Here is a 13,472-nt window from a genome sequence, read left to right as displayed (position 1 = left end):
GGGACGGGGGCGGCCCCTGCCACGGATGACTCCGCCTCTTCCCGCGAAGCCGACGGGAGAGGGCGGCGCGCCCCGCCTTCCCCTCCCTCCCTCCCTCGCGCGGGGTTCCCTTTAGCCTTCCGCGCCCTCGCGGCCGCCGCCTGAGGGTGGGCGCTGCTGCTCCTGCTGGGCGGCCCCCTTTGCGCCCAGGCGCCCGTCACCCGCGGGAGGCCAGCCTGCCGACGCCGCCTCGGCCTGGTCTTTCGGATCGCGGAGGCTGTGAAGGTCCGAGCGAGCCTGAGCGGCAGCGGGAGGCAACCTCCATCCACGGGGGAAGCGCGGGGGTGGGAAGGGGAATGTTGCAGGGGGGGCGCGAATCCGGGGAGAGGGAGCCCCCCGACACAGACACACATAGCCCCGGTGTGCCCTGCAACCCCCGTCGCGGTTGGGCGAGGCAGGACCGAAGTGGCTCAGCGAAGAGCTCCGTCGGCCAGAGAGCCCATCGGCCCTGATGAGCCTGGCCGCCCGGTGGAGTTCAGTCTCCCCCCGAGACCCCTCCCGCCCCAGACCCCACCCCTCTCTCTCTCTCCCTCGAGACGGGTGAGTGAAGGAGGCAGCTTAGCAACATGGAAGTTTATTAAGAAAAAGGTCCGCTAAGAACAAAGGCCGCCCAGGGCTACTACAGACCCCCACTGCAGCCCCTTCGCCTGCGGCCAGACACCACGGCGTTCAAGATGAGGATGCCGGCCAGGATGCTGAGCGCCAGCAGCAGAGCCACGGCCAAGGCCGCGTGTATGGCGGTGGTGACCCCGAAGGCAAAGAGGAAGAGAGTCCGGTGGCAAAAGTCAGGCTGGCCAAAGTGCTCGTAGTCCGGGGGGTAGATGGAGTAGACCCAGACGTTACCTGGGGGAGGAGGAGAAAAGCGAGGAATGTGGTCAGGAAGGGCTCCGTCCTCCTGCCCTGAGGCCCCGTGGCCACCCTCTCTCTAAAGTCCGGCCACTGCTTAGTCGGGCTCAGGAGAGGCAGGGAGGGAGGCGGTTGTTCCGAGGGTGCTGTTGCTGCGGGCAGGGGAAGCTGCCTCCGATCAGCCCCAGAAGCGACATCAGAGGTGACCCTAACACATTTAACAGCCTACAGCACATCAAACCTCCGTGACCTCTAGAAAAAGCCCTCTGGCCATCACAGCCAGGCAGCTCTGCCAGTTAAAGGCTGTAGGTCACGCAGTTCTGTGCCCCCCCCCCCATGGAAGGGCGAGGACCTCCCCAGGTAGCTCCCCCCTCTACCTGCGATGAACCAGGCGCAGAGGAAGAGGAACCCCGCTCCCCGCAAACAGTTGAGTAGTGTGCTCGGTCGGTCAGTGCCGTCCCCGCAGGGAACACAGCTCAGGAACAGGAGCAGGAGTGTAACCGCACTCTGGATGAGCAAGTAAATGGGAAGGAGAGGCTGCCGGGGGCACTGACCAAGATAGACTGCTCCTGGGGATGGAGGAGCAACAGATTAGCCTCTTAGATTTTCGGACCTTCCTTCAATATGATGCACCCTAGAATACAGATCCCTCCTACTATCCTCGGCCCTCTGTCCTTCCCTGGGTCAAGAGGAGCCCAGGTGGGTGAAGCGGAAGATGAAAAAAAGTCCCTTTCCTGAAATTTGGGAGACGGCTTGGCAGCCTTAGTCACCTCCCGGATAAAGATGCCAAGCTGGCCCTGGCTCCAATGGGTGCCTGTATCCCAACCCAGGTAGACGTGCAAACTGCAGGTCCAGGTGGAAGGAGGAGAAAAAGCAGCCCAGCTCCCATTGGCCAATTCAGAGGCAGCCCAACAGCAAGGAGGGCCTGCAAAGCTGCCTCTATGCTCCAGGCCTGAGAGGGAGGGGACAGAGGGACCCACAACCAAGGCAAATGCCCGAGTGGCCAAGCCTGGCACTAGTATCTTGGGAGCCCAGCCCACCCTTCTGAGCATCGCACCTTGTGGGTCTGCTTCACGGAAGCACATCCAGGCACAAACCAGTGGTGCTTCATAGGCCAGGGTTTGGGTTGCACCAGCCATGGTTGTTACAATTTCCTCAGCAAACAAGGACTAAAAGCTCTGCAAATTGTATGCAGCAGTTACCCAGCCCCTGCAGGAGCTGACCACTTCAGAGCGGGCCCAGCAAAGGACTCTGCACCACCGGAGCAGGGGCAGCAGGCCAGCCAAAGGGACTGGTGTGTGTGTGTGTGTGTGTGTGTGTGGCAGGGACAGGGTGGGGGTTTCACTCACCAATGGCGATTCCTGCCACAGGCAAGGCAGCGAAGAGAACTTTTCCTAGGACTGGAGGAGGAGGAAGAGATTAGGTCACTCTAGAGATGGGGGAGTAGCAGCAAAAACCAGGCGTGGGGAGAAAGAGCAGCCTACCCATCAGGAGGGAGTGCGCGGAGGAGGAAGGCTCTTCGGCGGCCCTCAGGAGAGGCCTCTCTGGCTGGGATTCTTCAGCCATGGCAGCTGCTGGTGAAGCCGAGGGGAGAAATGAAGGCGCTGGCTGCCCTTCCACGCCTTCCCCACCTCATCTTAAGTACAGCTGTCTCTGGCCTCCTGACCCAGGTGTGGCCTCCCTGTAGCAATTGCAATGGAGGGGGGAAGGGGACCAAGTCGGGCTCCTCCCTCCTTTAAAGCTGTGTGTGTGTGTGTGTGTGTATGTGAAGCAATGAATTGCTTGGGGGGGGGCTCTTCCCTCACTTGCCTCTCAGCTGATGAGCGGGCTGCAGGCTAGGTTCCCAAATGCCCAGCCTGGATGAGGCAACCAAGGGAAAATGGAGAAGTGCTTGGAAAGTAGGAAGCTGAGCTCAGGGACCGGTTTTGGAGGGCTTGGCATCATCATTTGGGGTGGGGAGGCAAGGGAGCTGCCTAATCTAAAGCTCTCACTGGACCCCCAGGAAGTGAATCAGATTGTGCTTCAGCCGTTCAAAGCTTACAAGGCCCTTTCCTTGAATGAAAAGGGTGTCGAAGGCAGCTGCTAGTTGGAGTAAGCCTCCCGCTGGGCTCATCCTGTGCAACTCCTTGGTTGCTTACTGGACTCGGTTTGAGGGCCTGGGTTGAAGCTTTGGGCTCAGGCGCCCATGGCCAGGGCCCAAAGGCCAAGCAGAAGTGGAAGGGGAGAGCACTGTGAAACCCCGGGGGTCTGCCAGTGGCAGCAGGCCAGTTCTGCTTAGTTCCCAAGACCCCAGCCATGGCATCTGTGCGGGCCCAGGAGCCCCCAACCGGCCTGGAAACCCTACCGGGCTCTGGCCTGCACAGCCTCCAACTTGCGCAGCCCTCGGACATTCCTGGAGGCCCAGAAGGCTGGACCTTTGCAGCACCTAGCCTGGCCATAAAATGCGGCCTCCTCTTCCTCTCCCCCCATCTGTAGATGCCCTTCCTTTCCAAGGCATTTAATTCTCATGTTGATAGTTTTTCTCATTCTGCATTTTGCTTTTCCCACACTTTGGGTTCTTTGGCCACTAGAGCCAGGTCTCCCACCTCAATTGGCCCAAGCAGGCCTGACCCAAAGCTGCCCCCCCCCCCAAAAGCAAAGCCGATGAGGGGCCAGTCAGTGGGGTCAAGAGAGGCCTTGCACAGGGATGCCTCCAGCCCCTCCCATCCGAGGCGTCCTTACTGCCTGCCCCAACTCCATCTTGCAGGCTCTGGGGCAGCCCAGGTGGGTGCATTGGATGTGTCTTTGACCACCCCATCATGGCCACTCCCAGGGGCAGCAGAGGCCAGGCCATGTGCCTACCTGCTCAAGGCAAAGATTCCCCTCTCTTACTCAGCCATGCCAAAAGATGGGTAAAAGAGGCAAAGGGGAGGGGAGATGAGGGGGTGGGTGTGCCAGACCGAGGCTCTCCCTGCCCCTCCATTCCCCAAGCCAATGCAGACTTCGGTCCAGGCAGCAGAGCGCAGTCCAAATGAGAGCCAAGCCCTCACTGGGGGGGGGGGGAGGAGGAGGACCCTGGGAGCCACAGGTCCCCTGCGTTATTTACCTGAAGCTGAGGAGCTTCAGCCAGCAGCGAGAGGACAAAAATGGCCAAGCAACTGCTCTGACGCCACCTCTCTCTTCCTTTCCAGCCCGCAAGGAGCAGCTGACTCCCCACTTCCTCCTGCCGCCACTGCTGCTGCTGCCACCCTGCTTGACTGTGGCAAGGGCAGAGTTGCTGAGAAGACCTCCCCACCTCCCCTTACTGGCTCTTTTCCCAGCCAGGACCCTTCACAAAGTCCCAGGAAAAGAGAGGGCGCTGTGGCACGTAACCCAAAATGAGGTTGCGTGAGGCATACGACAAAGTCACCAGGCTAGTGGATTGCAGCCAAACCTCAAATCTTACAATAGACCAAACATTGGCCAGCTGAGTGTGAGGCAGCATTTCTGCAGGCTTCCGGTGCCTGGGAGGGGAGGAAGAGGGTGCCCGGAAGATCCGGCGGGCAGAATACTGAAACAGCAGGAAAGATCGGCTGCCCCTCCCCCACCCAACAGCCCTGCCTCCCCAGTTGCATGCAGTCCAAAGAGATTTAATGTGGTTTAAAGTCCACCTGACCGTAACCTGTTTTCTGCCGGATTGCACAGCACAGTGGGCCAGCGACTCCTGCAGCCGCAGAACGACTTGGCTTTTCGTGAAGTGTGCTATAATCCCAGGGCGGGGGTTACATTGGCAGCACTTGCCTCTTCCGCAGGCGCTGTCCTCCGAGGCTTGATGATGTTTCATCTTGGTTCTGTGCCCATCCTTCCTACAACAGCCTTCTGGACGTGCTCAAAAGTACTGTCATCGGGTTCGGCTTCCATGAAACCAAGGGGAGCTTTAAGCTCTGTCGTCAGAATTGCCAGCTTGCCATGAGCCACGGGGAGAAACTGGCTGGGAGGGGAAGGGCCCAGGGGAAAGTGAAATTGAACGGTGAGATTTCTCTGGACAGGTGTTCATGGTGCTCTCCCTGGGAGGAAAATGCCAACACATAGAGTGACCGTTTTCAAAACACCTTGTTTAAATGGGATTGGACAATAAGAGGTAAACAAAGGGGAACTGATCAAGGGAGGGAACTTAACTGGCAGAAATCTGGCGCAAACTCTCAGTTCTGGCTTTTACACCACTGCAATTCACTTGTCTTCTGGTAAACTACTTTTTCTCAACAAGTGGAGTTAAGATTTGTTTTTACTTAGAAGCCCAAGTTGAGGCAGGTCTGACCTCTGTTGCCCACAGAGACTTTCCATTGTAGACGTTTAAACCCACTAGGCAAGGGGTCCGGATGGAGTTCAGTGGCCCATCCCCCAGTCCTAACAAGTAGTCCTTGTAGATGGTGGTACACGGAGGGAAGCAGTGAGGTACCACAAGGTTCCGTCTCAGGCCCAGTATTCCTCAACATCTTCATAAATGACTTAGATGAGGGAAAGAAAAGGAACTCATCAAATTTGCAGAAGCTGGCAGGAACAGCCAACACCCCAGAAGACAAGCTCAGGATCCAAAAAGATCTTGACAGACTTGAACACTGGGTCCTATCCAACAAAATGAACTTTAATATGGAGAAAAGAAAGGTTTTACATCTGGGCAGGAAAAGCCAAAGGTACAAGTACAGATTAAGCGGAATCTGGCTCAAAAACAGTAATTGTGAGAGGGAGCTTGGAGTCCTAGTGAATGATCGCTTAAACATGAGCCAGCCGTGTGCGGTAGGAGCCAAAAAAGCTAATACAATCCTTGGTTGCATAAATAGGCATAGAATCAGAATCACGTGAAGTATTAGTACCGGTTTATAAAGCCTTAGCAAAGCCACGTCTGGAATCCTGCATCCAGTTTTAGTCACCACATCACAGGAAAGATGTTGAAATTTTGAGAAAAGTGCAAAGAAAGTGCAACCAATGTGATTAAAGACCTGGAGAGTAAAACATATGAAGAACATTTGCAGGAATTGGGTAATGGCCAGTCTAGAGAAAAGAAGGAGTAGGGGGGACATGATAGCAGTATGCCAGTATTTGAGAAGCTGCAATGAAAAGGAGGTGGTCAATTTATTTTCCAAAGCACCAAAGGGCAGGACAAGAAAATGGATGGAAACTAATCATGGAAAGAAGCAACCCAGAATTAAGGAGAAATTTCCTAACAGGACAATTAATTACTGGAACAGCTTGCCATCAGAAATTGTGAGTGCTTCATCACTGGACAGTCACTTCTCTGAAATGGTACAAGATCTCCTGCTTGAGCAGAGAGGGCAGGAGTAGAAAACCCCCTTCCAGCTCTATTCTTCCCTCAGCCTCCAGGCAGACCTCTCTGAGAAACACAGCTGCCCTGGGAAGATCAGTGGGGGAGGGAAGTCCCCAATGGAGCCACTGCTCTCTTCTTACTGCCTCTGCCACAGCAGAGACCAGTGACCTTGGGGGCAAAGTAAAGGCTGGCACTGCGGGCTCCTTAGGGTGCTCTGAACTCGGCTGTTTGCTTTCAGCTGTTTCATTACCAGTGCTAGTAGGGGGTGGGGTTTGCTCCCATTTTATATGCGAGGGGGAGGAGGAGGAAGTATTATCTGACCCATCCAGACCGCCAAGTAGGACATTGTCCTCCAAGGGCACGCCTGGGGTCTCCACAGATGAGCCAAGATTAAACCTATTCTCCTGATCGTGCCCTGTATGCCGCTTCTATCCTTAAATCCTTTCGGACTTGGCCAAGCTGCATGCAGCCTTATCCAAAGGGACCCCAGACGTCCCTGGAGGCAATCACCCAGCAGAAGATGTCATATTCAAACCCCAGGCTGGCCAAAAGCTGCAACTCTTTATTTAGCTGTTCATACCTTGTCATTTGGGACCCAACCATCATTTCAAGGAGCCAGCAGACAACTTAATTCCCCCTCGACTGGGCTACCAGTCAAGCTTTATTGGCAGCTGATTCCTGCTCGGGAACGTGAGCCTGAAAAAGCCCCAGAAAAGGTACAGTGCCCGTCAGTCAGCGACCGTCCTGATGGAGGTCTTTTGGGCTGGATGAAGGCCCCCAGGCGGGAAGGCTACCCAGGGGACCAGCCACGTAACCGGGAAAGATCCACCGCTCGCCTCCATTCAACCCTTCATTGAGCGCCGCCATCAGCTCGCACCGCCGGCTCTCTCCCGCAACACTTGGAAGGGGGGGCCGTGACCGGGCACAATGACGTCGGCGATGGCCAGGACGCGGGCCCGGCTCTCGGCCTGCCGGGCGGGATCTTCGCTCAGGGCCGCCCACTCGCCCTCGTCGTCCTGGTGCTCGAAAAGGTCTCCGGCCACCACCACGCTGCCCAGGGAGGTGCCCCGCACCAGCAGGCTGACGTCGCTGCCCGTGTGGCCGGGGGTGGGCAGCACCTCCAGGTGCCCCGCGTGGATCGGGTAGGGGGCGCCCTGGCGCAGTCCCGTCGGCAGGTAGCGGCCCCCCGGCCGGCAGACGTCCGCGCCCACGATCAGCTCGGCCCGCGGGAAGAGGTTGAGGTTGCCCGCGTGGTCCGAGTGGCCGTGGGTGCAGACCACGTAGGCCACGTCGGCCGGGGACACCCCGCGCTCCGCCAGCCCAGCCAGCAGCCGCTCCCGCGCCCAGGGCCCGCCCGTGTCCACCAGCGTCAGGCGGGGGCCCAGCACCAGCGACACCGTCCCGTCCGCCAGCGTGGAGCCGTCCACCTGCGCCCGGCAGTAGCCCTCCTGCAACACCCACACCGAGTACGGGGAGCCGGGCAGGAACAGCGGCGCCGGACAACGCCTCGCCATGGAGGAGCCGCCGGAGCTCCCGGGAGGCCCGGAGGGGAGCTCGCTCAGCCCCGCCCCGTCGGAGAGCCCGGAGACGCACCGCGCATGCCTCGGCCGAGTGGCGCCGGCTAGTGACGTCATCCGGCCGCCTCGCTCGTCTGGCCAATGCCCGGGCTCACTGGCGGGAAGCGGGCGGCGGCGCGGGCGATGGCGGAGGAGAAGAAGCCGAAGGTGGGCAGCGCGCAGCTCCCCACCGAGTCCATGAAGGTGGTGGCCGAGTCGGTGGGCATCGGACAGGTGCCCGAGGAGACATGCCAGCTGCTGGCGGACGAGGTCAGCTACCGCATCAAGGAGATCGCGCAGGTAGGCGGGGGGAGGGAGGGGGGAGAGGAGGGAGGTTCACCTCCGCTCCGCTCCCCGGCGCCCACCGCCTCTGTCTCCGCAGGACGCGCTGAAGTTCATGCGGATGGGGAAGCGGCAGCTGCTGACCATGGGCGACGTCGACCTGGCCCTGAAGCTGAAGAACGTGGAGGTGCTCTGGGACGGGAGAGGGGGGGAAGGAAGGTCGGGGGGGGGGCGACCGCGGGGCCCCCTGGCTCACCCGCCTCTCCCCTCCCCTGCAGCCGCTCTACGGATTCCACACGCAGGAGTTCATCCCCTTCCGCTACGCCAGCGGGGGAGGCCGCGAGCTCTACTTCTACGAGGAGAAGGAGATGGACCTGAGCGACATCATCAACACGCCCCTCCCCCGCGTCCCCCTCGACGTCTGCCTCAAGGGTGAGGAGACCCCCACAGCGGGGCATGTGCAAATTGGGGCAGCGCCTGATGCCACAAAGGGAATCTGTTGTGGCAGAGGTTTCCCCCCACCCACCCACCCCAGATCTGAAGGTCTCCCAACTTCCAGTCTTAATTAAAGGCTTGGCTTCTAACATCCCCGTGAAGCTCAAACAGGGGCATAGAGATGCCTGTCTCTCGGGGTGGGGGTGCCCCCATGCCAGGGGATGGAGCGCAGCGTCCCTCCTGGGAGCCCCCCTGCTTGTATACTGCGTATTCTCTTACCCCAGGGGGAGTCCGTAGCAGCCTTCTCAGGAACCAGCTGGAAAGGGGCCACAGCCATCAAGCAAGCAGGCTCCCCCAGTTTGCCTTCCTGGGAGGGTCCCAGTTTGAGGAAATGGACTGGCGGACACCCACGCGGCCTCTTGCACCTCTATGGATGGGTTTGGGGAGGGTAGTCAGAGCATGGCATGCAGTGGGGCTCCTCTGCTGTCTTGGAGGTTCCTCCTCCCCACTTTTCTGCTGCTAACTTTTGTCCCCCCTGACCTGTCTCCCAATCGGACTCTAACGCTGCCAAGAAGCCAGGATTTTGTCACCTCGTTTTCTCCCTCCCTTTGAAGCTTCTCTCCTTTTTCTAATAGCCCACTGGCTGAGCATCGAGGGAGTTCAACCGGCAATCCCAGAAAATCCACCCCCGGGTGAGCGACCAACCCTGGTTCCCAAAACAGGGCAGGCAGCTTCCTGCCTCAAGCAAGAGAATCGGCTGGGCAGCCATTGCTGCTTGGCCTTGACCCTCAGCCCATCTCTTCCCTCCGCAGCCCCCAAGGAGCAGCAGAAAGCCGAGGCCACCGAGCCTTTGAAGGCAGCCAAGCCGGGCCAGGAGGAGGAGGGGTCTCTCAAGGGCAAAGGACAGAGCGCCACTCCCACCGATAGCAAAGGTCAGTCTGAGCGTGGCTGAGGCAGGATGGGGAGTCAGGGGCAAAGGTTAAGCCCCCTTGCTTGCCACCCACGGAGAACTGCCCATCCCAGACTGAGGCACTTGGTTTCTCCCTGGATCCTCAGGAAAATCCCAACACTTTGAGCATTCCAGCCAGAGCCTGCAAACTATTGGCAAAGAATCTCCGTGTCGGGTGGGGGTGGGGGCCCCATGGAGGAACGGCAGACAACTGCTGGTCAGGAAGCATTTCACAGAGATGGGAGCAAACGGGCACTTCCCACAGGTCAGCAGCAGCAGCCTCCTTCCTCCTCCTCCTCCCCCCCTCCTCCCTGGAGGAACCTTTGACTGTCAGTGGGCACTGGGCTTCCTGCTTGACCATGTGCCATGCACCCATTGGCCTCCTGCGGCTGTGCTTCATGGGCTGTGCGTCTTCTGAGTAGCCCCTGGCCGGACCCTCCTAAGAGGAAAAGGAGATGAGGATAATGCACGCTCGGGGCCCATCTTCCCCTTCTCTCCATCTGCCCAGGCAAAGAGAAGAAGGGGCCCCTTCTGGAAGGAGCCCCCCTGAAGCTGAAGCCACGCAGCATCCACGAGCTCTCTGTGGAGCAACAGCTGTACTACAAGGAGATCACCGAAGCCTGTGTGGGATCTTGTGAAGCAAAGCGAGCGGTGAGAAGCCAAGACCACTTGCTCTGCAGAGGCAGCTCCCTCCCTTCCCTCGGGTGGCTCCCCTGCTGGAGGAAACGGCAGCTGTGCTCCTCTGCAAGGCGAGGTGGCCTGGGGAGCATCTCCAGGCCAGGTTCTGGATACTGCCCTCTGCCAAGTCTAGCTTCCTCTCTCTTGGCTTTTAACAGGCATGGGTGGAATGTCCCTCGCCTGCCCGAAAAGTGGCATTTGATCACCTCTCCTGGAAGTAGCCAGGCTTCTTGCCAATGCTCTTTTAGGTGTGGGACATAGGTCCTTTTCCACAATACCCTCCTCCCCCCTACTTTTCTCTCCCCAGGAAGCCCTTCAAAGCATTGCCACAGACCCCGGCCTGTACCAGATGTTACCCCGATTCAGCACATTCATTTCCGAAGGGGTAAGGAGAAAGGGTGGGGGCTCCTGCTCCCTTTGCCAGACCTTTTGCTGTGGCACCAAGCCACTGGTGGTGGTGGTTGAGGGGTGAGGCAGTCCTCTGTCCTAGCTGTCTGTGGTCTTCTGTGCCTTTAGCTGCTTTAAGGGGGGGGTGGAGGGGGCTGTCCCAATTTCTCAGGAAGAGTTGCACCGAGCCAGCTTACTTATGAGTGACTTTGGGAGGAGGAAAGAGTTCTGCCTGCCTGCTGTTAAGCTCTTAGTAATAAATCACCCTTCCTCCTGCGGAGTCTTGGAGGATCCTGAATACCTGAGGATCCCAAAGTTGCCAACTGGCTCTCTTGAAGACGCTCGGAAGGCAGGGATGCCAGAGCAGAATCCCTGATCTCCTGGGCTGATTCTGGGCCAAGGCAGAAAAAGCTGTACTACTTCTTCACAGCGTTGCCCCAAGCCTTGGGGAGCGAGGGGGGTCTCTGCAGTTGGGAAGGGTGCTGTCTGGCACCCCCTGTGCCAGCATTCTGGCTCCGAGATGTAGCTTGGTTATAAATTCCTCAGCTCAGATGTGGAGGGCCTCCTAGTTGGGAAGCCCCCGAATGCCCCAATTTTTGATTCTTAGTTGGGCCTGTTCATATTCAGAATTCATCACTATCTCCTGTCGGGTCCAGCATGCACGTAGCTTAGACCATATAAAGAGTGCTGGATGGAACCTTGGAGCTGCCCTGGACTGAGCCTGGCCAGCTCCTTGGCCTCCTCCACCAGAGGAGGGACCTTTGCTTGGGAAAAGTGGACATGGAGCAGCATCTCCCAGGAAACTGACCACCTTCCTGTTCCTCCAGGTGCGGGTCAACGTGGTGCAGAACAACCTGGCTCTTCTGATCTACCTCATGCGAATGGTCAAGGCACTGATGGACAACCCAACCCTCTATTTGGAGAAATATGTGAGCAGCAGGGACTCCCTTAGCCTCCCTAGGGCCAGGGGTCAGGGCCTGGGAAGGGGAGGGGAGGGGGGAAATGACTGGCATTGATGGGCCTTTGCGGTCCTATATGTTGCTGCAGCTGCATGAGATCATCCCAGCCGTCATGACCTGCATCGTCAGCCGCCAGCTCTGCCTCAGGCCAGATGTTGACAACCACTGGGCCCTGCGAGACTTTGCCGCTCGGCTCATCGCCCAAATCTGCAAGAATTTCAGCACCACCACTAACAACATCCAATCACGCATCACCAAAACCTTCACCAAGGTGAGAGGGGCCTGGGGAGGCCCAGGGCGCTTGAGCAGCCTTGGCTTTCCTTCTGCCCCTCACGCCTCTTCCCCTCCCTTTGCTCACCAGAGCTGGGTGGACGAGAAGACGCCCTGGACCACGCGGTACGGATCCATCGCCGGCCTGGCGGAGCTGGGGCCTGATGTGAGTGGATGCCCGGGTGGAACCAGGAGTGGGTCCCCTTGGCCAGCACAGCCAGAGGCCAGACTCCACTTCCCATCTTCTTCCCAGGTCATCAAGACCCTCATCCTGCCGCGGTTGCAGGTGGAGGGGGAGCGTGTCCGCAGCGTCCTGGAAGGTCCTGTGGTCAGCAACATTGACAAGATTGGAGCTGACCATGTCCAGAGCCTCCTGCTGGTAAGGGAAGGCAGCCCTCCCAGCAAGCAGTCCGTAGGAAGAGGCTGAGGGGTCTCATCCGGAGGGGGCCTGCTTGCCCTCTGGAGAAAAGGGTGGGTGGTCTTTCCTTGGGAGTTTTGCTACATGGCTTTTCCTTTCTCGCCCCCCACCCCACAGAAGCACTGTGCTCCCGTCTTAGCCAAGCTGCGTCCCCCGCCGGATAACCAGGAGGCCTATCGAGCGGAGTACGGCGCCTTGGGCCCCCTGCTGTGCACCAACGTGGTGAAGGCACGGGCCCAGGCAGCCGTGCAGGCTCAGCAGGTGAACCGCACCACACTGACCATCACCCAGGTAGATCGCCTATTTGCCCCCCCGTCCCGGTTCTCCTAAGTGTGTCAGGAGGCAAAGCTAATCTTCGGCTCCTCTCCTCTCTCCTGCACAGCCCCGGCCGACATTGACCCTCTCCCAGGCAGCCCAGGGAGGCAGCAGCGCCACTCGGGCACCCAGCATCATCAAAGTGCCCAGCTCCATCACCCTCCCTATGCAGACCCTGGTCTCAACCCGGCCAGCCACCCCAACGCAGCCCTCGCCTCCGCCCACCAAGTTCATTGTCATGTCTTCCGCCTCCGGCACCTCCACTTCCCAGCAGGTATGTTGCGGGGGAGGCGGGGGGGGGGCCAGGCAGAGAGGCTCTTTTCTGACCACCTCTTGCTCTCACAGGTGTTCACACTCAGCGGTGGCCCAGCCAGCACCTCCACTTCGCCTGTCACCAGCACTGTGCCCAGCACGCAGCCCCTTGTGAAGTTGGTTTCTGGTGGGCAGGCAGCCCCCAGCCCCCCCATCTCTGGCAGCGTCCAGAAGTACATTGTGGTTTCTCTGCCCCCTGCCACGGAGGGCAAAGGGGGGCCCTCCCAGCTCTCTCCCTCGTCCTCCGCTCCGCCCAGCCTGGGACTCGCCAGCGGATCTCTCAAGCAGGAACGCAGCAACAGCCCCCAGCTGCCAGGTGGTGCCAGCACCACCACCACCGCCACCGCTTTCCTCACCAAAGCCACCAATGGGGGCCAAGGCTTGGTGCCCGAGACTCCACAGCCCCCCCTCTAGAATTTACCACCTGCCACCTATGGTGGGCGAGGGATAATCCCGGACTCCATTCCTGCGCCCCACCTCTCAATGTTGTGGGAGAACAGCTCTGTGGGCCAAGGTTGCCCCGCACCCAGGACTGACCCTTTGTCCTGACCACCTGTGTGAAATTGGGGAGAAAGGGGGCAATGGGATCCCTGTTGTGGGAGTAGCAAGGGGGGGTGTCATTCTGCTGCCTTCCACAAAGTATGTTTGCTGTAAATACTTTCCAGTGCCTAATAAACATGCTTGTTCCACAGAATTAGGGGGGGGGCTTTGCACTGGCAGGGGGAGGGGCTAGACCAGGGTG

At 59.1% G+C, this 13,472-nt stretch overlaps 3 protein-coding genes across 3 annotated transcripts; 1 reads left to right on the top strand and 2 right to left on the bottom strand.

Annotated features, from left to right (window-relative positions):
* Window positions 1-597: 597 nt before the first annotated feature.
* Window positions 598-2,622, bottom strand: LOC309400772 (transmembrane protein 272-like). Its single transcript, XM_081969428.1, has 4 exons — window positions 2,370-2,622; window positions 2,235-2,285; window positions 1,263-1,454; window positions 598-882 (listed from the first exon to the last, which is right to left on the bottom strand). Exons 1-4 carry the CDS (start codon window positions 2,449-2,451, stop codon window positions 659-661), a joined length of 549 nt encoding a protein of 182 aa, XP_081825554.1. The 5' UTR covers window positions 2,452-2,622; the 3' UTR covers window positions 598-658.
* Window positions 2,623-3,515: 893 nt separating this feature from the next.
* LOC309400771 (metallo-beta-lactamase domain-containing protein 1-like) lies at window positions 3,516-7,934 on the bottom strand. The gene has a single exon (XM_081969427.1). The coding sequence runs from the start codon at window positions 7,801-7,803 to the stop codon at window positions 7,036-7,038; it is 768 nt and encodes a 255-aa protein (XP_081825553.1). The 5' UTR covers window positions 7,804-7,934; the 3' UTR covers window positions 3,516-7,035.
* On the top strand, window positions 7,846-13,416 carry LOC309400770 (transcription initiation factor TFIID subunit 6-like). The gene is made up of 14 exons (XM_081969426.1): window positions 7,846-8,025; window positions 8,108-8,194; window positions 8,286-8,439; window positions 9,078-9,134; window positions 9,255-9,374; window positions 9,900-10,042; window positions 10,377-10,454; window positions 11,284-11,385; window positions 11,504-11,686; window positions 11,777-11,851; window positions 11,939-12,064; window positions 12,221-12,394; window positions 12,486-12,692; window positions 12,764-13,416. The coding sequence occupies exons 1-14, from the start codon at window positions 7,870-7,872 to the stop codon at window positions 13,142-13,144; spliced, it is 2,043 nt and encodes a 680-aa protein (XP_081825552.1). The 5' UTR covers window positions 7,846-7,869; the 3' UTR covers window positions 13,145-13,416.
* The last annotated feature ends 56 nt before the right edge of the window (window positions 13,417-13,472 follow it).

This window comes from Natrix helvetica (genome assembly GCF_964273705.1).
Source record: "Natrix helvetica genome assembly, chromosome: W".
NCBI lineage: Eukaryota > Metazoa > Chordata > Lepidosauria > Squamata > Natricidae > Natrix > Natrix helvetica.
The sequence above is the reverse complement of the archived record's forward strand: the minus strand, read 5'-3'. Positions and strand labels throughout refer to the sequence as shown.

What these genes read in the sequence shown, in the direction of transcription:
- LOC309400772 (XM_081969428.1), bottom strand. Translation starts at nt 2,451, where the DNA reads ATGGCTGAAGAATCCCAGCCAGAGAGGCCTCTCCTGAGGGCCGCCGAA. An exon ending in TGTGGCAGGAATCGCCATTG is followed by an intron (nt 1,455 to 2,234) that starts GTGAGTGAAACC and finishes CTCCATCCCCAG; the next exon opens with GAGCAGTCTATCTTGGTCAG. An exon ending in CTGCGCCTGGTTCATCGCAG is followed by an intron (nt 883 to 1,262) that starts GTAGAGGGGGGA and finishes CTCCTCCCCCAG; the next exon opens with GTAACGTCTGGGTCTACTCC.
- LOC309400771 (XM_081969427.1), bottom strand. Translation starts at nt 7,803, where the DNA reads ATGACGTCACTAGCCGGCGCCACTCGGCCGAGGCATGCGCGGTGCGTC.
- LOC309400770 (XM_081969426.1), top strand. Translation starts at nt 7,870, where the DNA reads ATGGCGGAGGAGAAGAAGCCGAAGGTGGGCAGCGCGCAGCTCCCCACC. An exon ending in GCATCAAGGAGATCGCGCAG is followed by an intron (nt 8,026 to 8,107) that starts GTAGGCGGGGGG and finishes CTGTCTCCGCAG; the next exon opens with GACGCGCTGAAGTTCATGCG. An exon ending in CCCAGAAAATCCACCCCCGG is followed by an intron (nt 9,135 to 9,254) that starts GTGAGCGACCAA and finishes TTCCCTCCGCAG; the next exon opens with CCCCCAAGGAGCAGCAGAAA.